Here is a 25,811-nt window from a genome sequence, read left to right as displayed (position 1 = left end):
ACCCGAGGAGTAATTCAATTATCTCTCAAGACAAAGAGAAATCGCCAATACACATGTGGGGACAACAGGACAGAAATCACCATTTAAACATGCAATGTCACAACCCTTACAGTAAACACAGACATTTAACGTATCACCAGATAGCTCAAGTCTGAGTGCATATTATTAGGTGAATGGCACTCAGACTACACGAATACAATAAAATTAGCTATCTGGGTACCCTCACATAACATAAAATACAATTCCAAAGACAGATTTAAGCTGTGCGGCCGGTCTGTCTTCTCCTTTAAAGTTAGTATGGGCTATAATCCTGAGGCAAGAGGCTGGTAGCCAGGCCCCTCCGAAACCCAGTGGCGAGGTTGGTTTCTCCACAATATATATATATAATCTATCCCGAGTAAAGTGCTGAAGACTTAAGTCCCGAGTAAAGGGGCTGAAGACTTATGTCAATGTGAGATTTAAGGGTACTTTCACACTAGCGTTTTTCTTTTCCGGCACGGAGTTCCGTCCTAGGGGCTCAATAGCGGAAAAGAACTGATCAGTTTTATCCCCATGCATTCTGAATGGAGAATAATCCATTCAGGATGTCATCAGTTCAGTCACTGAATGGTGTTTTGGAGGGAGGAAATACCGCAGCATGCTGCGGTATTATCTCCGTCCAAAATTCCGGATCAGTTTATTGATTGTATTAGTGTATTAGATTGAAATGTATTAGTGCCGGAATGCAGGATCCGTCCTTCCGGTCTGCGCAGACCGGTAAAAATGTGAAAAAATATATATAACGGATCAATTTCTACGGATGACATATGGAGAGACGGATCCGTTCTTGCAATGCATTTGTAAGACGGATCCGGATCCGTCTACAAATGCTTTCCATTTGCATGCAGATTGCATGATCCGGCAGACAGTTCCGGCAAAGGAACTGCTTGCCGGATCGCTCTGCCTCAAGTGTGAAAGTAGCCTAAGTTTTTCCTTTTCAATAAACTAAATTTACCTTCTGTTCCCACTTTCTCATTCTAGGGGAACTGATAGCACAGGGAGCGAGAGAACAGAATGTGAGGACACTGAGGGTGTGATTGCAGTTTACATGTCCCACAGCGACACCAAATCAAATCTTGTACGACTTTCTTGTCACTCCACACATGTCGCCATTTGTCACGCAAATTGATGTGGCCGGATCCTTAATGCACTGTCTGGATGCACCGTAAGACTTCTGATTTCAAACACCTTATCTCCTTGTCACACACAGAAGAAGATCAATGATATGTTCAGATTACCCTATAAATTTTTTGTAGAGCAACATCCTAAAACATCACATGGATCAGCACAGATCTGTCCCGGCTCCATCACCAGTGGCCTCCACTAGTCGGTCCATAGACTTTCTCTGTCACTATTCCTTGTAAATTTATACTTCTTGACCACAGCGCCCCCCACCCATTTCACAGGGTAAAGCAGCTGCACTGTATGAGGGCCCCATCAAACAGCTCTCCATAGCTCAGCCTCCTGGACTCCTGTGAGGGTGACCTGCCGGTTATACGATGAAATGACCAGACCTTAATGATACATTGTAACGGAGGTAACCAACAGCAAGAAATACAGAAATAAAGCAGCAGCAGGGACATCAGGGGAGTTTCCTCGGTGCCACCTGCTGAGATCCACCTGCTGACAGTGACCCCTTGTGATCAGTAATTTGGGGCCCTCAGCATGGCTGGAAACAGTGGCCAACACTCCGCATGTTCTGCAGGGAGCACAGGGCATGGCCCCAGGTGTTCTGCTCTGCGGGGAGCACAGGGCATGGCCCCAAGTGTTCTGCTCTGCGGGGAGCACAGGGCATGGCCCCAAGTGTTCTGCTCTGCGGGGAGCACAGGGCATGGCCCCAAGTGTTCTGCTCTGCGGGGAGCACAGGGCATGGCCCCAAGTGTTCTGCTCTGCGGGGAGCACAGGGCATGGCCCCAAGTGTTCTGCTCTGCGGGGAGCACAGGGCATGGCCCCAAGTGTTCTGCTCTGCGGGGAGCACAGGGCATGGCCCCAAGTGTTCTGCTCTGCGGGGAGCACAGGGCATGGCCCCAAGTGTTCTGCTCTGCGGGGAGCACAGGGCATGGCCCCAAGTGTTCTGCTCTGCGGGGAGCACAGGGCATGGCCCCAAGTGTTCTGCTCTGCGGGGAGCACAGGGCATGGCCCCAAGTGTTCTGCTCTGCGGGGAGCACAGGGCATGGCCCCAAGTGTTCTGCTCTGCGGGGAGCACAGGGCATGGCCCCAAGTGTTCGGCTCTGCGGGGAGCACAGGGCATGGCCCCAAGTGTTCTGCTCTGCGGGGAGCACAGGGCATGGCCCCAAGTGTTCTGCTCTGCGGGGAGCACAGGGCATGGCCCCAAGTGTTCGGCTCTGCGGGGAGCACAGGGCATGGCCCCAAGTGTTCGGCTCTGCGGGGAGCACAGGGCATGGCCCCAAGTGTTCGGCTCTGCGGGGAGCACAGGGCATGGCCCCAAGTGTTCGGCTCTGCGGGGAGCACAGGGCATGGCCCCAAGTGTTCGGCTCTGCGGGGAGCACAGGGCATGGCCTAAAGTGTTCGGCTCTGCGGGGAGCACAGGGCATGGCCCCAAGTGTTCGGCTCTGCGGGGAGCACAGGGCATGGCCCCAAGTGTTCGGCTCTGCGGGGAGCACAGGGCATGGCCCCAAGTGTTCGGCTCTGCGGGGAGCACAGGGCATGGCCCCAGGAAGTATTATAGTAGTTATATTCTTGTACAGAGGAGGCAGTATTATAGTAGTTACACCCACCGATCAGATACTGATGACCTATCCAGAGGAAAGTCTCGGAAAGCCCCTTTGTGGCCTTTTAATGCAGTTTACACAACAGAAAACGTTGCCTATGTGAGTGTAGCCTTATTATGCTGCTCTAAACAGACTTTTTTTTCTTTTTTCTTTTTGGGGATTTTTTTTCGAACTTAAGTTACCTTGCTGTCTTCTGTGGGAGGATCTTTAGGTATATTATCCATTGGTCTGTTCACACACTCACAAAAAATCCTGTTTGTTGGGGAATTTCCCAATTGTGCCCTAAGCAGGTTTACTTGGCTTATACCAGAAATCTGTTCTTTTGAACTGGCGATATGCTGAATGTAACAACGTCTTTGAGGTTTGATATGATGCGCGACCATTGCATTAAGGCAACTTATTTCATTGAATTCTACAGACTGGTGAGATGCAGATTGTGTCTGTAACTACTTCTAGCTCCACGTATCTTCAATTTGTCATCTATGAAGGAAGGGGTTAAACCAGATATCATCCGGCGCAACTGAAGGTCATTTGTAATGATAATTATTAAATAACGGCCATATCTACGGCGCCAAAATAGTTTGACAAATTTTGGTGCCCTAGATCTCTTTCACGTGTCCGCCTTGACAAAATGGTCAGTAGTTCATCCATGAAGGATACGTATTGGGTCCGTGTGCCCTTCCTCCCCTCATCTGCTGCTGATAGCTCAAAAAAAAAAAAAAAAAAAGTAACATAACCCTATAAAAAATGTTGATACATGCAGTACCATTTTCCACCACTATAGTTGTCTAATTCAGTACTTTTCATAAGGGACAGTGTGACAGCGCCCCTAGCTCTAACCTTTCACAATACGGGGAAAACTCTCATCTGTGAAATCTAATAATGTACCATTACAGCATTCCCCAGTAATGGTTAACTTCCCAGTAAGAGCTTTACAGCGTGAGTAGTCTTGGCAAGCTGGTCCTGCAACACCTTTAAGAACTCCTTCACTCCTGGTCTGGCTTTGCATGTAGTTGTCACTCTGTAGACCTGCTCTTCGCCTGGTTTTATTTTATTTTTGTGTTCTCCTTGATTGCTGTGGGGACTTCCTTCCACCTGAGTGTGAGACTGATAGGGGATAGCGTGCGGAGATGTTTTCAGCCGCTCACTGAGGTTACTGTACTGTTCCACGTTGATTCATGGTCTGTCTGACCAGTTTGGTCGGTTTGACTTCCGTTCTCCTTTGGGCCACATCCAAAGCCTAAGAGAGATTCACGGACTCTCCCAAATGTATGAAAAGCCCGTAACCCCTCCGTTGCCAGGACCTATTTTAAACCGTCCGCACGTTTCATGGAAGTGTGACCCTAGAGAGGTCAAATGGCTGACAAAGTAGAGATGGGAACAGAGAACTCGAGAGGAGCGAATTTCATATTTTGAAATCCGCTCAGGCTTCGTTTGGTAGTAAAAGCAGAATTGCGTTATGGATTCTTTTACCACGGACCATAACGCAATTCTATGAATGGCTTTAGAGGCATTGCATTATTCAGTCCGTCATAATAGAAGTCTATGGGCTGCAAAACGGATCCGTCCCGTTTCCGTTATGCAGGGTAGTCCTCTCCTGCGTAACGGAAAAGGGACGGATCCGATATGCAGGCCATAGACTTCTATTATGACGGAATGAATGACGGAATGCCTCTAAAGGCATTGCGTTATGCATTCCGTCATAGAATTGCGTTATGGTCCGTGGTAACGGAATCCATAACGCAATTCTACTTTTACCACCAAAACGAAGCGTGAACGAATTTCATATCATGAAATTCGCTCATCTCTACAGAGAACGAAGGCAGCGATCAGGGGAAGGAGTCATGAGGAAGAAGATGACAGAAAGAGAAACTTGGAAGGAAAATCATCCAGAAGACAAGTTGAGCAGCCACTGCAGGGTGAGACAGAGGTGGGAGGGTCACAAGGAGGAGAGAGGCGGCCGGGTGACAGGAAGGAACCAGAGGAGGAAAAAAAAAAAAAAAGCAAGAATAAGGGACATGAGGAGACTCGGAGGAGATTGGAGAAAATGGGTAAGAACAGGTAACTTCAAGAAGGAGTTCTTCTCTGGGACTCGAGGGGTTAAAAGGTACTTGTTGAGCGTCATAAGTGGGAGGGGGGGGTATTGACGGTATAATTGTGAAGCAGTGCAGCCAGGCACAGTACAACTTCCACTGAGACTTCCTCCATCTCCCAGGCTGCTGCAGAATGGAAAAGATGTCCCTGAAGGGGTTAAACTTGGCTGGGTACAGACGGCACAGGAGAAGGGGGACAGGCAGCTGCAGGAATATGTCAATGCCAGGGTTGTAAAGGAAATTGTTGCAGCCTGGAGAAGAGGATCCAAAAGAGGCAGAGAGGGTAGAGCTGATGGTGGAGAGGGGCGAATTTGTGGGAATGCTTCCCCCACCTGAACTAAACACACTAATCTCCAAAATTCAGAAGATACGACTGGATGGAGAGAGTTGTGGTCATGCTTTTTAAGGGTGGTTTCACATATAGGTGTAAAAAAAAAAAACTCCATTGCTCCATTGATGTGTTTGCTCCAAATCCTGAAGTGGATCTAGAAGGAAGTAGAAGTCCTTCCCATTTCTGTTCAATCCACTGCATCAAAATCTGTGGGGGAAAAATGCATTTTGGGGAGTGGGGGGTGGGGGGGATGAAGGCAGGGATTGAAAATTAGATTCCTGGAAAAATCTTTGTTCTGTATTCAGGTGGTGGAGAGATGTGACACTCAGAAAGGTCCCCGTGCCTCATGAGTGCCAGGCTGGTGAGGGCAGGTACGGCCTGGGTGTGGTGTAGTGATTGCCAAATATCACTTATTTTTCCTATATAAACATATACGTCTCTCTATATAATAAACAAGACGCTGCAATAAATATATGTGTATCTATATCCATCCGTCCGTAAATAACAATGGAATGTATTAGGATCATGCTGGATGGGCTTAGATACAGTATCTCATAGGATTAGAAATTGTAACTCAGCAGACAGTATTACACATGATAGGCTTAGATACAGCAGCTCAGCAGACAGTGTCACACGTAAAGGGCTTAGATGTAGCAGCTTAGCAGACAGTATCCCACATGATAGGCTTATATACAGCAGCAAAGCCAGCAGCTCAGAAGACCGTATCACACATCAAGGGCTTAGATACAACAGGCTCAGTAGACTGTATCACATATTATAGGCTTAGATGCATTTCTCAGCAAACTGTTTCACACATGAAGGGCTTGGCACACAGCTGAGCAGGCTGTATCACACATTATAGGCTTAGATGCATGGTTCAGTAGACAGTATCACATATGACAGGGTTAGATACCACAGCTCGGCATATGACATCGGATTAGGTAGAGCCGCTCAGCAGACAGTATCACACATGATGAAGTTAGATACACTGCTCAGCTGACGGTATTGCACATGACTGGGTTAGATACACTGCTCAGCTGACGGTATCGCACATGACGGGGTTAGATACACTGTTCAGCTGACGGTATCGCACATGACAGGGTTAGATACACTGCTCAGCTGACGGTATCACACATGACTGTATCACACATGACGGGGTTAGATACACTGCTCAGCTGACGGTATCACACATGACGGGGTTAGATACACTGTTCAGCTGACGGTATCACACATGACGGGGTTAGATACACTGTTCAGCTGACGGTATCACACATGACGGGGTTAGATACACTGTTCAGCTGACGGTATCACACATGACGGTATCACACATGACGGGGTTAGTTACACTGCTCAGCTGACGGTATCACACATGACGGGGTTAGATACACTGTTCAGCTGACGGTATCACACATGACAGGGTTAGTTACACTGCTCAGCTGACGGTATCACACATGACTGTATCACACATGACAGGGTTAGGCTAAGTTCACACGAACGTGTGTGATCTGTGGCCGTATTGCGGCCCGCAAATCGCGGGCCGCAATACACGGCCACAGTTCCGTGTGAATTCCGCATCACGGATGCGGACCCATTCACTTCAATGGGTCTGCAAATCCGGAATCGCGGAACGCCCGCACGGGACGGGACCCCTCGGAAGCACTACGGAGTGCCTCCGTGGGGTTACGTCCCGTACTTCCGTTCCGTTAAAAGATAGGACTTGTTCTATCTTTTTGCGGAACGGCCGGATCGCGGACCCATTAAAGTGTATGGGTCCGCGATCCGATGCGGCTGACCTACGGCCGGCGATCGTGCATTGCGGCCCGCTATTTACGGGCCGCAGCACAGGCACGGGTCACACACGTTCGTGTGAACTCGGCCTTAGATACACTGTTCAGCTGACGGTATCACACATGACGGGATTAGTTACACTGCTCAGCTGACGGTATCACACATGACGGGGTTAGATACACTGTTCAGCTGACTGTATCACACATGACTGGGTTAGATACACTGTTCAGCTGACGGTATCACACATGACTGGGTTAGATACACTGTTCAGCTGACGGTATCGCACATGACTGGGTTAGATACACTGCTCAGCTGACGGTATCGCACATGACGGGGTTAGATACACTGTTCAGCTGACGGTATCACACATGACTGTATCGCACATGACGGGGTTAGATACACTGCTCAGCTGACGGTATCGCACATGACTGGGTTAGATACACTGCTCAGCTGACTGTATCACACATGACGGGGTTAGATACACTGCTCAGCTGACGGTATCGCACATGACTGGGTTAGACACACTGCTCAGCTGACGGTATCGCACATGACGGGGTTAGATACACTGTTCAGCTGACGGTATCGCACATGACTGGGTTAGACACACTGCTCAGCTGACGGTATCGCACATGACGGGGTTAGATACACTACTCGGCTGACGGTATCGCACATGACGGGGTTAGATACACTGTTCAGCTGACGGTATCGCACATGACGGGGTTAGATACACTACTCGGCTGACGGTATCGCACATGACGGGGTTAGATACACTACTCAGCTGACGGTATCACACATGACGGGGTTAGATACACTGCTCAGCTGACGGTATCGCGCATGACTGGGTTAGATACACTGCTCAGCTGACGGTATCGCACATGACGGGGTTAGATACACTGCTCAGCTGACGGTATCGCACATGACGGGGTTAGATACACTGTTCAGCTGACGGTATCGCACATGACGGGGTTAGATACACTGCTCAGCTGACGGTATCGCACATGACGGGGTTAGATACACTGTTCAGCTGATGGTATCGCACATGACGCGGTTAGATACACTGTTCAGCTGACGGTATCGCACATGACGCGGTTAGATACACTGTTCAGCTGACGGTATCGCACATGACGCGGTTAGATACACTGTTCAGCTGACGGTATCGCACATGACTGGGTTAGATACACTGGCTCAGTTGCTCAGGCAGTGAAATACATTTTCCGGGCCCCAGAGGATGACTTGGTTTTGGAGAGTTGCTCCTTGTATTTGAATATTGCAAGGTGTTCTCATTATAACTTCTATTCAAAGCAGGGGCGTCATGGCGGTGACCCCTCAGGGGTATTTACATGTAATCATCCTGAGCACAGACAACCCTCTGCTCTCTGGAATGTGAGATAAGGGATAGTTCTGTAACTGAAAGTAAGTATTCAATGAGGACAACAATGCAGACAAAAAATGGTGGCGTTACCCATGGCAACAGATCTGATCCAAATCCAATATTTTCAACTTTGGTTGCTGTGGATCTCCAGCAGTCAGACAGGTTATAGCTTCCTGTGCAGGATATAGCATGAAAGCAGTGCTAAGACCATAGCATCCAGTCAGATTCTAGCTGTAAACTGATTGGTGGTTATAGGCAGCTACTATTTCCGTCTGCATTGGGTTATATTTAGGAGGTCCATGCCAGCCAATCAGATTGCTGCCTTCTTATTCCAGTCATGGCCTCTAAAGTGAAAGTTGGTACCTGATTGGTTGCTATGGACCACAATACTGATTTTCATATGGAATGTGCCAAAGCTTTACTATATGGGGGGAGAGTGGAGTGTTATTATTTTAGCATGTCTGCTGTTGCCAACAGTAACTTGAATGCATCCAACATTTATTTCTGTTCTTTTTGTGAATGTTACAGCAGGAACAGATATCATACTCTCCTCCAGAAAGCCCCGGACAAAATTGTGCCACAGCATCCCCCTCATTTCCCCATGTCTCCGGGCCACGCACATACAGGATGGAAGAGGATCCCGTCAAAATGCCGGCACACCTACGTAAGTTCCTTCAATATGTATTTCTTACACCTCAAGCTGCTTGCTTTCTCTGGTGCTTAGTGTTTCCCTCTGCAAGAAACGTTCTATGCATTAATTGCCAAGAGGATCTGACAACCGAAACTAAAAAGGCCAAAGCCCTATAAGTACAAGAATATACCTACTGTAATACTGCCCCTTATGTTCAAGAATATATCTACTATAATACTGTCTTCTATATACAAGAATATAGGGGTCATTTATCAAACTGGTGTAAAAAAGAACTGGATTACTTGCCCATAGCAACCAGATACCTCCTTTCATTTTCCAAAGGAGATGTCCAAAATGAATGGTGGAATCTGATTGGTTGCTATGGGCAACTAAACAAGTTCTACTTTACACCAGTTTGATAAAGGACCCCCTATAACTACTATACTACTGCCTCCTGTGTTCAAAAATAAAACTACTATAATACTGCCTTCTATGTACAACAATATAACTACTGTAATACGGTCTCCTGTGTACAAGAATATAACTACTATAATACTGCTCCTATGTACAAGATTATAACTACTATAATACTGCCTTCTATGTACAACAATATAACTACTGTAATACTGTCTCCTGTGTACAAGAATATAAGTATTATAATACTGCCTCCTATGTATCAGAATATAACTACTATAATACTGCTCCTATGTACAAGAATATAACTACTATAATACTGCCTCCTATGTACAAGAATATAACTACTATAATACTGCTCCTATGTACAGGAATATAACTACTATAATACTGCTTCCTATGTACAAGAATATAACTACTATAATACTACCCCTATGTACAAGAATATAACTACTATAATACTGCCTCCTATGTACAAGAATATAACTACTATAATACTGCCTCCTATGTACAAGAATATAACTACTATAATACTGCCTCCTATGTACAGGAATATAACTACTATAATACTGCCTCCTATGTACAGGAATATAACTACTATAATACTGTCTCCTGTGTACAAGAATATAACTACTATAATACTGCTCTATATACAAGAATATAACTACTATAATACTGCCTCCTATGTAAAAGAATATAACTACTATAATACTGCCTCCTATGTACAAGAATATAACTACTATAACACTGCCTCCTATGTACAAGAATATAACTACTATAGTTCTGCCTCCTATGTACAAGAATATAACTACTATAATACTGCCTCCTATGTACAGGAATATAACTACTATAATACTGCCTCCTATGTACAAGAATATAACTACTATAATACTGCCTCCTATGTACAGGAATATAACTACTATAGTTCTGCCTCCTATGTACAAGAATATAACTACTATAATACTGCCTCCTATGTACAGGAATATAACTACTATAATACTGCCTCCTGTGTACAAGAATATAACTACTATAATACCACCTCCTATGTACAAGAATATAACTACTATAATACGGCCTCCTATGCAGGGGTGTAGCTATAGGGGTTGCAGAGGTAGCAGTCACTACCGGGCCCAGGAGCCTGAGGGGGCCCAAAGACCCTTAGGCCGCATAAGAACACACCGGTATTATAGAAAGTGCATGCTTGTCAAGTTACACCACTGGCTGAAGGGAAGGGGTTAAGAAAAGAATTTGGCATGGGGGGGCGTGCAGTTTCAATTTTTGCTTCAGGCAGCACGAAGGCTATTTGCTTCCTGGCCCCTGGCCACAAAGCACTGAGGGAAGGGGGGCCCAAGCAAAACTGGGCCCATGAGCCTTTAGCTACGCTCCTGCTCCTATGTACTTAAAGGGGTATTCCCATCTAAGACAATGGGGGCACATTGCTAGGATATGCCCCTATTGTCTGATAGGTGCGGGTCCCCCTCTGGGCCCTGCACCTACACTGAGAACAGAGCGGGGATAATAATAATATTTATATAGCGCCACCATATTCCTCAGCGCTTTACAAATTCATAGGGTTCGTGTACAAAACAAAAGTAACTGGCTAATATGCAACTGAAACACTAGGAGTCAGGGCCCTGCTCGACAAGAGCTTACAATCTATGAGGAACTGGGGGTGACACATAAGGTAGTTGATTGTGATAAGTAGGATTTGAGCCATTATTGAACTGACAGGAGTGGTGCCGGCCAATCTGCTTCGGGTTTGGGACTACTAGAGGATCAAGTTTAGGCCAGAGGTGGGGGAGAGGTTTAGTCGGGGAATAGTCAGTTTAGGTAGCCTGATAAGCCTGCCTGAAAAGATGTGTGTTTAAGGCACGTTTGAAGGTGGAGAAGTTGTGAATTGACCTAATATTCCGGGGCAGAGTATTCCAGAGAGTAGGTGCAGCTCGAGAAAAGTCTTGAAGACGGGAGTGAGAGGTACGAATTATGGAGGTTATTAATCTTACATCACTGGCAGAATGGAGAGCACGAGTAGGGTGGTAGATGGAGATGAGGGAGGAGATGTATGGAGGTGCAGCACTGTGGAGAGCTTTGTGGGTGAGAAGTTTGAACTGTATTCTGTGGTAGATGGGCAACCAGTGAAGTGACTGGCACAGGCTAGTAGCATCAGTATAGCGGGTGGACAGATAGATGAGCCTGGCTGCAGCATTTAGGACAGACTGAAGGGGGGGGAGTTTAGTGAGAGGGAGACCAATTAGTAATGTGTTGCAGTAGTCAAGACGTGAATGAATCGGGGCAACAAGAGTTTTTGCCGTTTCCACCGTAAGAAAAGGGCGGATTCTGGCGATATTCTTGAGGTGCAGACGACAAGAGCGTGTAAGTGATTGAATATGGGGAACAAAGGAAAGAGTCAAATGTGGCCCCAAGACAGCGGGCGTGTTGCCCAGGAGTTATGATAGTACCGCAGACTGAAATTGAAATATCCAGTTTAGGTGGGTTAGTAGATTGGGGGAAAGACGAGAGGTTCAGTTTTAGATACAGAGAGGACATGATGTTAGAGACAGCTGCCAGACAATAACTGGAGGACCTCGGGTCCGGCCACCACCAAGTGCTCTTCCCATACTAATGAACGGGATCTCGCTGCACTTGTGCGGCTACCGCTCCCATTTATTTCTATGGGGCTTAAGCTTATATTACACTGGCAGATGGTCGCGAGTGTTTGTAGGAATACTGATGCCGATTACTCACTGAACAAGTAAACGCTCGTTCTTCAGGCAATTGTGATTTTTAAGCATGCTTAAAAATGATCGTTTGCTGGCGGCAGATCGTGTCGTCTAATCACAATCTGAGGCTGGCAAGCAACCACTCAGTATGGGGACAAGCGATGGCATTAGCAATCACTCCTCCCCATACTCTGTAGGAGATCGCTGCATGTAATAGTCATGGTCTCCTCCGCTAGCGAGCAGGCGATTGCCGGGAAGGAACGCTGACATCACACATGACGCAAGGGGACAGGTCACGATCGCAGCCTGCTATTGGCTGCAACCCCCCGTCGACGGATGTTGGGATCTGCACGTCGGGGAGACGGAAGGACACAGGCATCGGGGACCAGGTAAGTATTCTCTGTACTTTGTGGGTTGGTTTTGCAAGTTTGAATAACCCATTTAAATAGTCAGAGCCTTCATAGTAAATATTTCCCATGAAATTGTGCAATACCGAGAATTCCCCTTTTTACACGAGCTCAGCTGTGAGATGTTCCGGATACAACTGTTGAATTTTTTCTGCATGACTGTACAGAGCAGTGTGGGTTTGTATGTGTAGGGGGTTGTTGGGTACATTGCACGTCATGCCAAGACCTGTACCAACGGTAGGTCTGGTGCCTGCCAGTGTTTTATGTAAGATCACAGCCAAGGAGATGGAATCCTATATATGGGATCTCAAAAGTGCTTTACGCACCTGACAAAGTAACAGGAAAACTTAGAGAGTCAGTCACAACAAAATGCAGTGCAATCTTCAGGCAGCAGGTTATAGAGCAGAAGGAGCTGAGCATATATATATATATATATATATATATATATATATATATATATATATGTTTGTGGGATTCAATAAAACATATAATTTGTACATTCAAACCCTTCCTGACATCCACCATACATATATGGCAGAAGTTTTGTCTATAAAGAAGAAGTTGAGCAGCCATCATAGCCGCCAACTGCCTGCTGTTTTGCACATCAGACACCTGGTGGCAGAGTCCATGATCGTCAATAACGCTGATCAGACTTTTAACCCCTCAGATGCTGCGGTCAATTCTGAGCATGATATCTTCTGAATAGTCCCATGTTAATATCCCCTGGGAGGACAGAAGTATGTGTAAAAGAAACAATGGTGAACAATTAAAGAATAAAAAAATAACAAATAAATAAACAATAAAAAATTCAACTGCATGCCCCCCCCCCCCCCCAAAAAAAAAATATAATAATAATAATTAATAAAATAAAAATAAAATATGATACACACTCAAAATGGTATCAATGAAAACTACAGATCGCCCTGCGAAAAAATCAGCCCTCTCACAGCTCTGTAAGACATAAAACATGGGGGGGAGATTTATCAAAGACCAGCATTGTACACCAGTCTTTGAAATCTCCAGCATGCCAGATGATGCGCCTAATTTATGACGAGACGCAGACCTTTTCATATATGAGGGAGATCGGCTGGCACGCCGTGCGCCAGAATGAAATCTACAGAAGCTTGGAGCTGTCGTAGATTTCTGTCTTCATTTGTGTCTGAACCCAGGTGCAAATGAAGATAAATGTGTTGGACTCCTGGCCCCGTCCACACCGCACCCTCGCTACGCCCCCTTTTCAGAAAGTGGTGAGAGTGACGGAGAAACGCCACTTGTGACAATTTGTGGCAAGTAGCATTCACAGACACAAGGTAAAAAGAGGTGCTGGGAGATGAATCCCCCCCCCCCTCCCCCAAGGTTTTGAGTTACAAATATTGCTGAAAAATATGGAGGGTGTGAAAGTGGCCCTAAGATGCAGCTGAGAGGAGTTTATTTAGGTAGAGAGCAGGGATGGCCAATCTGCGGCTCTCCAGCTGTTGTAAAACTACAATTCCCACTATGCCCTGCTGTAGGCTGATAGTTGTAAACAGTCTGGGCATGCTGGTTGTTGTAGTTTTGCAACAGCTGGAGAGCCGCAGGTTGGCCATCCCTGGTGTAGAGTATTGCTGAGAAATGACTATCACATCTATAAATCTCTTTTATTATGCCACATCATACGGAAGCTTAGCTGTAGTATAAGGTGTGTGATCTCATGTCTGATCACAATGTAATTATATTACTATTATATTCAGTGATGTCAGTAACAGGGGGCGGGGCTGTGACAACCTCTCAGACATGATATAGAGACTGGTGGTCAGCAGTAATAGATGGAATAGCTGTTACTGTAGTATAAGGTGTGTGGATCTTATGTCTGATCACAATGTAATTATATTACTATTATATTCAGTGATGTCAGTAACAGGGGGCGGGGCTGTGACAACCTCTCAGACATGATATAGAGGCTGGTTGTCAGCAGTAATAGATGGAATAGATGTTACTGTAGTATAAGGTGTGTGGATCTCATGTCTGATCACAGTGTAATTATATTACTATTATACTCAGTGATGTCAGTAACGGGGGGCGGGGCTGTGACAACCTCTCAGACATGATATAGAGGCTGGTTGTCACCAGTAATAGATGTAATAGATGTTACTGTAGTATAAGGTGTGTGGATCTCATGTCTGATCACAATGTAATTATATTACTATTATATTCAGTGATGTCAGTAACAGGGGGCGGGGCTGTGACAACCTCTCAGACATGATATAGAGGCTGGTTGTCAGCAGTAATAGATGGAATAGATGTTACTGTAGTATAAGGTGTGTGGATCTCATGTCTGATCACAATGTAATTATATTACTATTATACTCAGTGATGTCAGTAACGGGGGGCGGGGCTGTGACAACCTCTCAGACATGATATAGAGGCTGGTTGTCACCAGTAATAGATGTAATAGATGTTACTGTAGTATAAGGTGTGTGGATCTCATGTCTGATCACAGTGTAATTATATTACTATTCTACTCAGTGATGTCAGTAACAGGGGGCGGGGCTGTGACAACCTCTCAGACATGATATAGAGGCTGGTTGTCAGCAGTAATAGATGGAATAGATGTTACTGTAGTATAAGGTGTGTGATCTCATGTCTGATCACAGTGTAATTATATTACTATTATACTCAGTGATGTCAGTAACGGGGGGCGGGGCTGTGACAACCTCTCAGACATGATATAGAGGCTGGTTGTCACCAGTAATAGATGTAATAGATGTTACTGTAGTATAAGGTGTGTGGATCTCATGTCTGATCACAGTGTAATTATATTACTATTCTACTCAGTGATGTCAGTAACAGGGGGCGGGGCTGTGACAACCTCTCAGACATGATATAGAGGCTGGTTGTCAGCAGTAATAGATGGAATAGATGTTACTGTAGTATAAGGTGTGTGATCTCATGTCTGATCACAGTGTAATTATATTACTATTATATTCAGTGATGTCAGTAACAGGGGGCGGGGCTGTGACAACCTCTCAGACATGATATAGAGGCTGGTTGTCAGCAGTAATAGATGGAATAGCTGTTACTGTAGTATAAGGTGTGTGGATCTCATGTCTGATCACAATGTAATTATATTACTATTATATTCAGTGATGTCAGTAACGGGACGGGGCTGTGACAACCTCTCAGACATGATATAGAGGCTGGTTGTCAGCAGTAGTAGATGGAATAGATGTTACTGTAGTATAAGGTGTGTGATCTCATGTCTGATCAGCTGTATCTTGCAGCCTCTGGCGCCAAAACTGTATTGTATAAGTTAAAGGATGCCTCAGACTGATGCCGTACAGTGGCATCCGTTCACCATTCTAAAAAAAAATATATATACACACACACTTTTTTTTTACTGGACTGTGCAGGATACAACGTGGTGTGTTGCATTTTTGTATCTGTTTTTCTAACGTATGCATAAATCGTGATGTGATCCCTCCCTTACTGCCGCTGAGCTCCCATTCAAGTCAGTGGGAGCACTGACAGCAGAGGAATGGGGAACAGTAGGAAAATACGGACTCCTAGTGCTGCAGATTGTGGTGACAGATTCTCTTTAACCCCTTCAAGCGACAGCCAGTTTGGACCAAATGCCGGAGCCTCATTTTTAAAATCTGACATGTTGTGGTAATAACTTTGGAACGCTTTTACTTATCCAAGCCGTTCTGAGATTGTTTTCTCATGACACATTGTACTTCATGTTAGTGGTGAATTTGAGTTATTACGTTTTACCTTTATGCATAGAAAATCTAAAATTTTCAAAATTAGAATTTCTTTGCTTTTAAGACGGATAGTGATACTTCAAAAAATAGTTATTACTTTAAATTCCCCATATGTCTACTTTATGTTGGTATCATTTTGCAAATGTAATTTTATTTTTTTAGGAGGTTAGAAGTTTAGAAGCAAATTTTTAAATTTTAAAGAATTTCCAAAACCCACTTTTTTAAGGACCATTTCATTACACAGTAGAAATTACACCCCTCAAGTTATTCAAAACTGATTTTACAAACTTTATTAACCCTTGTTATGTTACAGGAAAATGGTGGAACACCTAAAGGGTTAACAGCCAAAGAAACCTCAATATTTATTACCCTGATTCTGGTTTTTACAGAAACCCCCCATATGTGGTTGTAAACTGCTTTATGGGCACACGGCAGGGTGCAGAGGGAAAGGAGCGCCATATTGTTAACGGAGGGCAGATTTTGTTGGAATGGATTTTAGGTGCCATGTCACATTTGAAGAGCCCCTGAGGTACCCGTAGAAAGAAAACCCAAAAAGTGACCCCATTTTTGGAAACTATCCCCCTCAAGGAATAAATCTAGTGATGAAGTGAATGCTTTGACCCAACAAGTGTTACATAGAATTTAGAAACACATGCCTGTAAAAATGAAAAATTAACTATTATTTCCAATATAAAGTTGCATTCGCTTCAAATCTTTCATTTTCACAAGGGGTAACAGAATAAAATGCACCCCAAAATTTGTTATGCATTTCTTCCTGAATACGGGAACCCCTCATACGTGGTCATAAACCGCTGTTTGGGGGCACAGCAGCATTTAGAAGGGTAAAAACGTCACTGGGATTTTCTAACATGTAATTTGCTGAAATTAGTTTAGGGCCCATAACAATGTAGCTGTGTGGAGACTTGTTTTTTTGCGGGATGGGCTGTAGTTTTTATTGGTATCATTTTGGGGTACATATGTATTTTTGATCACTTTTTATACCTTTTTTTGTGGAGGTGAAGTGGTCAAAAATGGCAATGTTTTTTATTTTTTATGTGGTTCCTCTTGTGGTAAATATTATGATTATTTAATCCTGTGGGTTGATACGGTTATGGCGATACTAAATTTATGTAGTTTTTTTTTTATGTTTTACTACTTTTCAGCTATAAAATCACTTTTTTGTTAAAAATAAATGATATTTTGCATCGCCATATACTAAAGTCCATAACTTTTTTATGTTTTCACCACCGTAGCTGTTTGGGGGCTTGTTTTTTGCGTGATGGGCTGTAGTTCATTGCGGTATCATTTTGGGGTACATATGTCTTTTTGATCACTTGTTATTTATTTTTTATGTGGACGTGAGGTGACAAAAACAACAATTCCGTCATTTGTTTCGACATTATTTTTTACGGTGTTCACCGCGCAGGATTTATAATGATACTTTAATAGATCAGGTTGTTACGGAAGCGGCAACACTAATTATGTGTAGCTTTTTTATTTATTTCATTTTTTAATGACCTAAATGAACGGATATGAGAAAAGACCATTTTGATTTTATTTTTATTTGTTTTTATTTTGTTACTTCGATGCAAGAGAGTGGGAGCTCCCTCCCTCTCAACCCCATGCTTGCCCCGGGCAGCTGCTGACCGCGACATCTATGGGGTTAAACGGCCTAGATCGGTGCCAGCAGCAGAGTGTCAGCTGTAAGTTACAGCAGACACTCTCTGCTGATGGCAGCGGCTCCATTTCTTGAGCCGCTGCCATCACAGCCGGCAGAGAGGACATGGCAGTGGGGGGCACTTACATTTATCAGGGGCACGGTGGCAGTCATACCTGATGATTTTAGGCTGTGATCTCGAGCGTGGAGAGCACAACCTGAAACCGGCATTTTTCTCAATGTAGAGCTCTGATTGGTTAGTCTGCAGAGACTAACCAATCGGAGCGCTTGCCGGCAAGGGACCACTCTGATTGGTCCCTTGCCGGCTTCCCCGCTGTCTCTGCTCTCCGGGAGAGCGGAGACTCCGGGGCTGTGACACTTTATAATGTCACAGCCCCGGTAAGCAAATTGGACGTGACTGTACGTCCAAATGCAGAAAGTCACTTGCAATTTGGACGTACAGTTATGTCCAAATGCGTGAAAGGGTTAAGGAGGCTGTTCTAAATAAAAAAAACAGATAAGAGCTCATGTTTTGTTTTCTGCAGTTTCCCTCCCTTGGCCGGTTTGTTAATGCCAGACAACCCCTTTTATTGGTTGTGTGTGATTTGCACCCCTGCAGCTCTCTGGAGATGACTGTCTCATTTTGAGCACTGTATTTTAGCACATTAGAGGGGTAGAGGCTGTGAATGCTGCTCTTTCCAGGAAAAAGGGAATACAGGAGGATATGGTTATAGAGCTGCCAGCTTGATATGACTCTAGCAGAGCAATGGATGTGGAGATCTCTGGTTCCATGTCAGGTACAGGGCTGGTTCTAGCTTTGTTAAAGAGAGATTGTCATTTACTATATGATGTCTGAATTTCATTTTTTACATTAGTTATGGGATTATCCCTTAAGGCATTTAATAGTGACCACTTAGTTTAAAAGGATGCCCCCCTTCCAGACCATTTTATTTATTTATATTTTTTTGTGGCTGATTTTTCCTGCCCATTATACTCTTTGTAAATGAGAACAGGAATGAACGGGGAGCCACGATGGAGAACAGGAATGAACGGGGAGCCACGATGGAGAACAGGACTGAGAGGGGAGCCACGATGGAGAACAGGACTGAGAGGGGAGCCACGATGGAGAACAGGACTGAGAGGGGAGCCACGATGGAGAACAGGACTGAGAGGGGAGCCACGATGGAGAACAGGACTGAGAGGGGAGCCACGATGGAGAACAGGACTGAGAGGGGAGCCACGATGGAGAACAGGACTGAGAGGGGAGCCACGATGGAGAACAGGACTGAGAGGGGAGCCACGATGGAGAACAGGACTGAGAGGGGAGCCACGATGGAGAACAGGACTGAGAGGGGAGCCACGATGGAGAACAGGACTGAGAGGGGAGCCACGATGGAGAACAGGACTGAGAGGGGAGCCACGATGGAGAACAGGACTGAGAGGGGAGGGACTAGGAATGAGAGGAGAACCATGATGGGGACAAGGAATGAGAGGAGAACCATGATGGGGACAAGGAATGAGAGGAGAACCATGATGGGGACAAGGAATGAGAGGAGAACCATGATGGGGACAAGGAATGAGAGGAGAACCATGATGGGGACAAGGAATGAGAGAAGACCCATGATGGGGACCAGGAATGAGAGAAGACCCATGATGGGGACCAGGAATGAGAGAAGACCCATGATGGGGACCAAGAATGAGAGAAGACCCATGATGGGGACCAGGAATGAGAGAAGACCCATGATGGGGACCAGGAATGAGAGAAGACCCATGATGGGGACCAGGAATGAGAGAAGACCCATGATGGGGACCAGGAATGAGAGAAGACCCATGATGGGGACCAGGAATGAGAGAAGACCCATGATGGGGACCAGGAATGAGAGAAGACCCATGATGGGGACCAGGAATGAGAGAAGACCCATGATGGGGACCAGGAATGAGAGAAGACCCATGATGGGGACCAGGAATGAGAGAAGACCCATGATGGGGACCAGGAATGAGAGAAGACCCATGATGGGGACCAGGAATGAGAGAAGACCCATGATGGGGACCAGGAATGAGAGAAGACCCATGATGGGGACCAGGAATGAGAGAAGACCCATGATGGGGACCAGGAATGAGAGAAGACCCATGATGGGGACCAGGAATGAGAGAAGACCCATGATGGGGACCAGGAATGAGAGAAGACCCATGATGGGGACCAGGAATGAGAGAAGACCCATGATGGGGACCAGGAATGAGAGAAGACCCATGATGGGGACCAGGAATGAGAGAAGACCCATGATGGGGACCAGGAATGAGAGAAGACCCATGATGGGGACCAGGAATGAGAGAAGACCCATGATGGGGACCAGGAATGAGAGAAGACCCATGATGGGGACCAGGAATGAGAGAAGACCCATGATGGGGACCAGGAATGAGAGGGGAACCGTGGTGCGAACTAGGATTGAGACAAGGAATCATGCTGGGGAATAGGAATGAGACAAGGAACAATGCTGGGGACTAGGAATAAGAGGGGAACTATGCTGGGGACCTGGAATGAGAGGAGTGGCCATGCTGAGGACCAGGAATGAGAGGGGAGTCATACTGGGGACCAAGAATGAGGGGACCATCTTGAATTGAGAATGGGAGTGGGGCACCATGGGGACTGAGAAATTGGGAAACCTATGCTTGTGTGTGGGCTGGGGCGACTTGTGTTGAATACCAAATCTGTTTTATTAGTGCTAGTCTTATTAATCTTAGGGCTCATGCACAGGACCGTATGTATTTTGCGGTCCGCAAAACATGGATCCGCCAATAAAACGAATGGCATCTGTGTTTTTTTTTTGTTTTTGTTTTTTGTGGATTGTAACAATGCCTGTCCTTGTCGGCAAAGTAGACAAGAATAGGAACGACATCTATTTATTTTTTATTTTTATTTTTTTGCGGAACAGACATGGGGACATACGGAAACGGAATGCACATCGAGTCATTTCCGTTTTTTGCAGACCCATTGAAGTGAATGGTTCTACATACGGAGCTGTAAAAAGACAGAACGGAAACTGAAAAAAATAGGTTCGTGTGAATAAGCCCTTAGTCTGTCCTAGCCTGGTTCTGTATGATGTGCTGATACATAATTGACCAGATTTTTGGGGTGGGTTTATTTTTGTGCTGTACATGTTTGCTGACTTTGCCTAATACTTTAACCTTCATTCTGTATACTTTTTCTTTTGAGAATATAATTTTTCTGTGCAAGTTTGAGTGGCCAGCTCAAAGATGCTTCACTGTATGCATGGTGGTTGGCACTACATGGGCACTTATGATAAAAAAAGATTTATATAGGCATTGATGGGGGTGATACTTTTGGAAGTATTATTTGAGTACTCTTTGCAAGTATTCATTCTGGATGTTTAATGGCGATGTTTTTGTGGCAGTGCGCGCAAATACTAAGGTGAGCAGCCACAATTTGTGTACAGCATAGCGTGTGTGTGTGTATGTATAATATATGGATACAATCTTTTTACTATATGGAGGTGCCGTGGAATTTCTTCTAGATATATTAGATATATAGACCATATAAAAACCATGCTGACACCCGGACTTAATCGGTGTGGTGTATTAACCTTCCCCTCTACGTTGTCTGCACAGTTGCCCCCCAGCTCCTCTCCCTTCCTACAGCTTCTTCTTTCTCCACAAGGGAAATTTCCTATTTGGGAACGTGAAGTGGAAGGAATTTATTGCGTAGGATGATGAGGTTTCCTGCCTCCAACTTCTTGGATGGGACTCTCATTTCCTAATAGGGATGACAAATAGAATTCACCTATTGGGACTTCCATGAACTCTTCTGTGGCTTAACCTCTTCAGTCCCAGGTCTGTATCTTGCAAATTAAATAGGTTTTCCAGAACTCTTATTGATGACCTATCCTTAGGATAAGTCATCAATGTCAGACTGGCGCCAGAGCACGCAGCTATGTGGTTCTGATGTCCGAGCTTGTGAAAACATCTCATCAGCAAAATAAATATATATATATAAGTATTGGGAGTGAGAGCTCAACTGATCAGATGATAATCGGTGCTGTAGTACTGCAAAATCCCTTTAAAGTCAATACAAATGTGGAATCTGATTGGTTGCTATGGACAACTAAGCCAGTTTTCCGTTACATCAGTTTTGATGAATTTTCCCCATAGTATTTCATAGCATGGCCTGGAAAACCGCCCGGAAATAAACCACAGCCGGCTGCATGAATGGCAGTGCAGACTCGGAATCAGAGGCGGATTATACGTGGTTTTCGGTACAGAACCCGCACCAAAATCCATGCACAAATCACCAACTGATGCTATATCATGGATCCCCGTTCAATCTAATAGGATCCAGCGGCGACACGGCCGCTTACCAGCGTATGTTCCGGCTTTCGGCCGGACAAAAGTGTGAATTCCGGCAGTCTCTTCCCCCGACAGAACAGACTGCTGGAATTAGGGACAGATGTGAACGTCCGCAAAAACAGATATGCAAGAAATACGGATAATGTCCGTGTGCATTTCGTATTTTGTAGAACGGAACAGCTGGCCCCTAATAGAACAGTCCTATCCTTGTCCGTAATGCGGACAATAATAGGACATGTTCTACCTTTTTGCGGAACAGACATACGTAAATGGAATGCACACGGAGTAACTTCCGTTTTTTTTTGTTTTTTTTCGACCCATTGAAATGAATGGTTACGCATACAGTCCACACAAAAAAATGGAGTGGACACGGAAAGAATATACGTTTGTGTGCATGAGCCCTTAGTGTGAATCGCCATGGGAGCTGGAGCAGCAGCATAGCTTATTGGGAAGGGAAGGAGTAAGAGGGGCCATTTCTCCATCCCTCTCAACAACCAGGAACGGAGGGACTCCTCTGGTCCTCTGCGGTGCGGAGCAGGTTTTATGCTGGGTTCACACCAGAGCGTACTGAACGTACGCTCTGTATGCGCAATTGAACGGACATTTACAATCACACATACAGAGACAAGTGAAAGCCCAGTGTCGCACGTTCCCGGAAGTCTATGTACGCGGGACCGCGCAACACTACGCCCCAAAGAAGCTCCTGAACTTCTTGGGGCGTCGGGCGTTTTACAGCGCGATCGTACGCGCTGTAAAACGCCCAGGTGAGAACCATGCCAATAGGGAAGCATTGGTTTCTTCTTGTTGAGCGTTTTACAGCGCGTAGGAACGCGCTGTAAAACGCTCAGGTCTGAACCGGCTGTTACAGGCCAGTTGCTGCTTCAGCAGTCTGTGTTCACAGGTGGTACAGTGTGTAAAGGGGAAATGGGGGACATAGGATAGGGGTGCAGGGGCTGCAAACATCAGCTGGTGCAAGGTACTTTGTGTGACTAAGGCCCCTTGCAGACGAGCGGGTGTCACGCTCCAGACTTGCAGCGCAGCACCCGGCCTGAACTTCCAGCACTGCCGGGGTCGCATAGCATTATATTGATTTATGATGCTATGTTACCCTTAGAGGTCTGGAATGTATTGGATAACACTGACATAATGCTTTGTTACAATGTATTAGTGCAGATAAAATGCTTGAGTCTAGTATACTTGCTATATAAAGCAGGTTTTGTACGAGGTAGACGAGAACCCACCCTCCCGCGGTGGCCAATGGCCACTTGATTTTGCAGGTTTACTGAGGTATTGACTTGAAATTTGTGTGGCTGGTGCCACGAGTGGGGCGGATCGGCCACATGCAGTGGTCCCATCGTGGCCATCTCGTCAAAATCCAGCCTTACGCAGGATTACCTATTGGCTACAAACTGTCAGATGTAAGAAGTAATGGATCGGGTCTTCACTCTGTAGACCTATAGAAGAATTTCCATTCACTTGACAGCGAGTAGAGATCTTAAAAATGGTGAAGAATTGAAGGACAAAATCTGTTAGGAAGTCCAATTTTGGAGTAGTGTATGAAGGTCACATGTCATTCAGCCAGCCAATTAGAAATCTCTGCCGTTCTACACCAACAGACGAAGTCAGGCTTGGTTATTACACGGAGTTGCATTAGTATTCAGCCCCTTGCTCACCATCACGACTCTTGCCTTTCAGAAGGATGTGCCATGGCAGACTACACCGCTATTTACTTGACAATGGCGGTCTCAAGAAAGATTATCAGATGTATACCGGACTTAAAGGAACTTTACCATATTTAGCAGAAATGTTCTATTTTACGTGTTTTGACAACATTTGGTCTTGTTTCTGCTGCTCGTAAGAGCACACACCGCAAAAAGCATTTCACTGCCTCTGGATGAAGTTCTTCGCAATGTCAGTTGCGTCCAGTGCCACTGACACCCACTGACTGTCTACGTTTAGTTTGGAGTCTGTTGTGGTTTCCATGGAGACGCGGGCTGCTCGGCCTGTACCATGTGTGATAACGACTCCCGGCATTGTCCGTTTGACCGCAGGAGCTTTCCTTCCCGAAGACAAGTGTTTCCTGGACAGACGAGAGGGCGAACACCTTGTTTGTGTAAATTATGGGGTGGGGGTCGTTAACTCTTAAATTGCAAAGCTTTTTATAATAAATTATATTCTCGAAATTGTTTAAAAATTGTCTAATTTTAAAATATTTGTAAACGTATATATTTTTTTCTTTGTTTTTTTAATTGCTGTGTTTGCGTTTTTTTTTTTTTGTTCTGGGACCTTTCTCATTTTATTACTGATGGTAAATTTACATGCAGTCACTGTTTACACTCCGTTCCTTTACTACGAATGTCCCTTTATCGGCATCTAATGGCCACGTGACTTTGAAGTAAACAAGTAAGATCTAAAGTATATTTTTCTCTTTTCTAGGTCTCCCACCTTCTCATTGGTCTCGGGATGACCTGTCTCAGTGGCTACGCTGGGCTGAAAACGAATTTGCTCTGCATCCTATAGAGAATAATACATTCGAGATGAACGGCAAAGCCCTTCTGCTCCTCACCAAGGAAGATTTCCGATACCGCTGTCCGCACTCAGGTGACTGGCCACTTACCCCAAAATGTAAAAAAATAAAAACCAATAGGGATAACCATCATGACTTCCCCAGACTCCTGTATGACATCTCTGCCTAGTTATGCTGCAATTCAGGTGCAGGGATGTTGCTGCATAAAGAAGATTTTTTCCGTTTGGAGGGTCTATGAAAGGTGGGAGCAGTAATGGAGGTCATACTGGTTGTCACGCAGCATTCTCAGAAACATATAAAACTAAACTTGGAAATAGGACTGCTCAGGATCATGTATTTCATTGTCCAACTGCGCCCTCTAGAGGTGCTGCATTGAACTGCTCTCTGTTGTCTGCATTGGCGAGTAACATGTTTTTGTGCTGCAGGTGATGTCTTGTACGAGGTTCTGCAGCACATCCTGCGACAGAGGAAACCCCGACCGTTTCCCCCATCTGTTTTTCACACTGGAAATTCTATCCAAAGTCACCCTGATATTATTCTCCCCCACAACCACCATGATGGTAAGCACTCATCAGTATTACCAACGAGGAGGTCAAGTATAGTAGATGGCATTAGTAGAAACTCTATGCCTGTGACGGCTAACCTCCGGCACTCCAGCTGTGGTAAAACTACAACTCCCAAGATGTACACTTGCTTGGCTGTTCTCAGAACTCCATAGAAATGATTGGAGCATGCTGGGAGTCGTAGTTTCACCACAGCTGGAATGCCGGGGGTTATCCATCACTGCTCTATGCTGCGTACGGGTGTCACCCAACTTGCCAAACATGCCTGAATAACAAAATTATTCATTGTTTTATACCTTCCATGCTCCCCTTCCAATTGTTCTACTTGTGAAAGTGTCAGTATTTACTTGCAATTCTGGTATTCTATTCATAAGTCAGGAGGCTCAGCTATATGTCTCTATGACATAAGTTACTAGACAATTTTTGAATAATTTG

At 45.2% G+C, this 25,811-nt stretch overlaps 1 protein-coding gene across 3 annotated transcripts in view; it reads left to right on the top strand.

Moving 5' to 3' along the window:
* ETV6 (ETS variant transcription factor 6) overlaps positions 1-25,811 on the top strand; it is a 56,804-nt gene that overhangs the window by 11,928 nt on the left and 19,065 nt on the right. The window contains exons 1-4 of one of the 3 annotated variants that reach the window (XM_040437187.1): positions 4,721-4,822; positions 8,884-9,019; positions 24,723-24,887; positions 25,239-25,373. In XM_040437187.1, coding sequence (XP_040293121.1) covers positions 4,790-4,822; positions 8,884-9,019; positions 24,723-24,887; positions 25,239-25,373 — 469 coding nt within the window. In that variant the 5' untranslated portion in view covers positions 4,721-4,789. Of the gene's footprint in view, positions 1-4,720; positions 4,833-8,883; positions 9,020-24,722; positions 24,888-25,238; positions 25,374-25,811 lie in introns of those variants that run through there. The other 2 variants (XM_040437197.1, XM_040437179.1) reach the window with 2 other exon arrangements.

Source organism: Bufo bufo, chromosome 1 (genome assembly GCF_905171765.1).
Source record: "Bufo bufo chromosome 1, aBufBuf1.1, whole genome shotgun sequence".
NCBI classification, from domain to species: Eukaryota; Metazoa; Chordata; class Amphibia; order Anura; family Bufonidae; genus Bufo; species Bufo bufo.
This window is presented reverse-complemented; position numbering and strand designations above follow the sequence as displayed.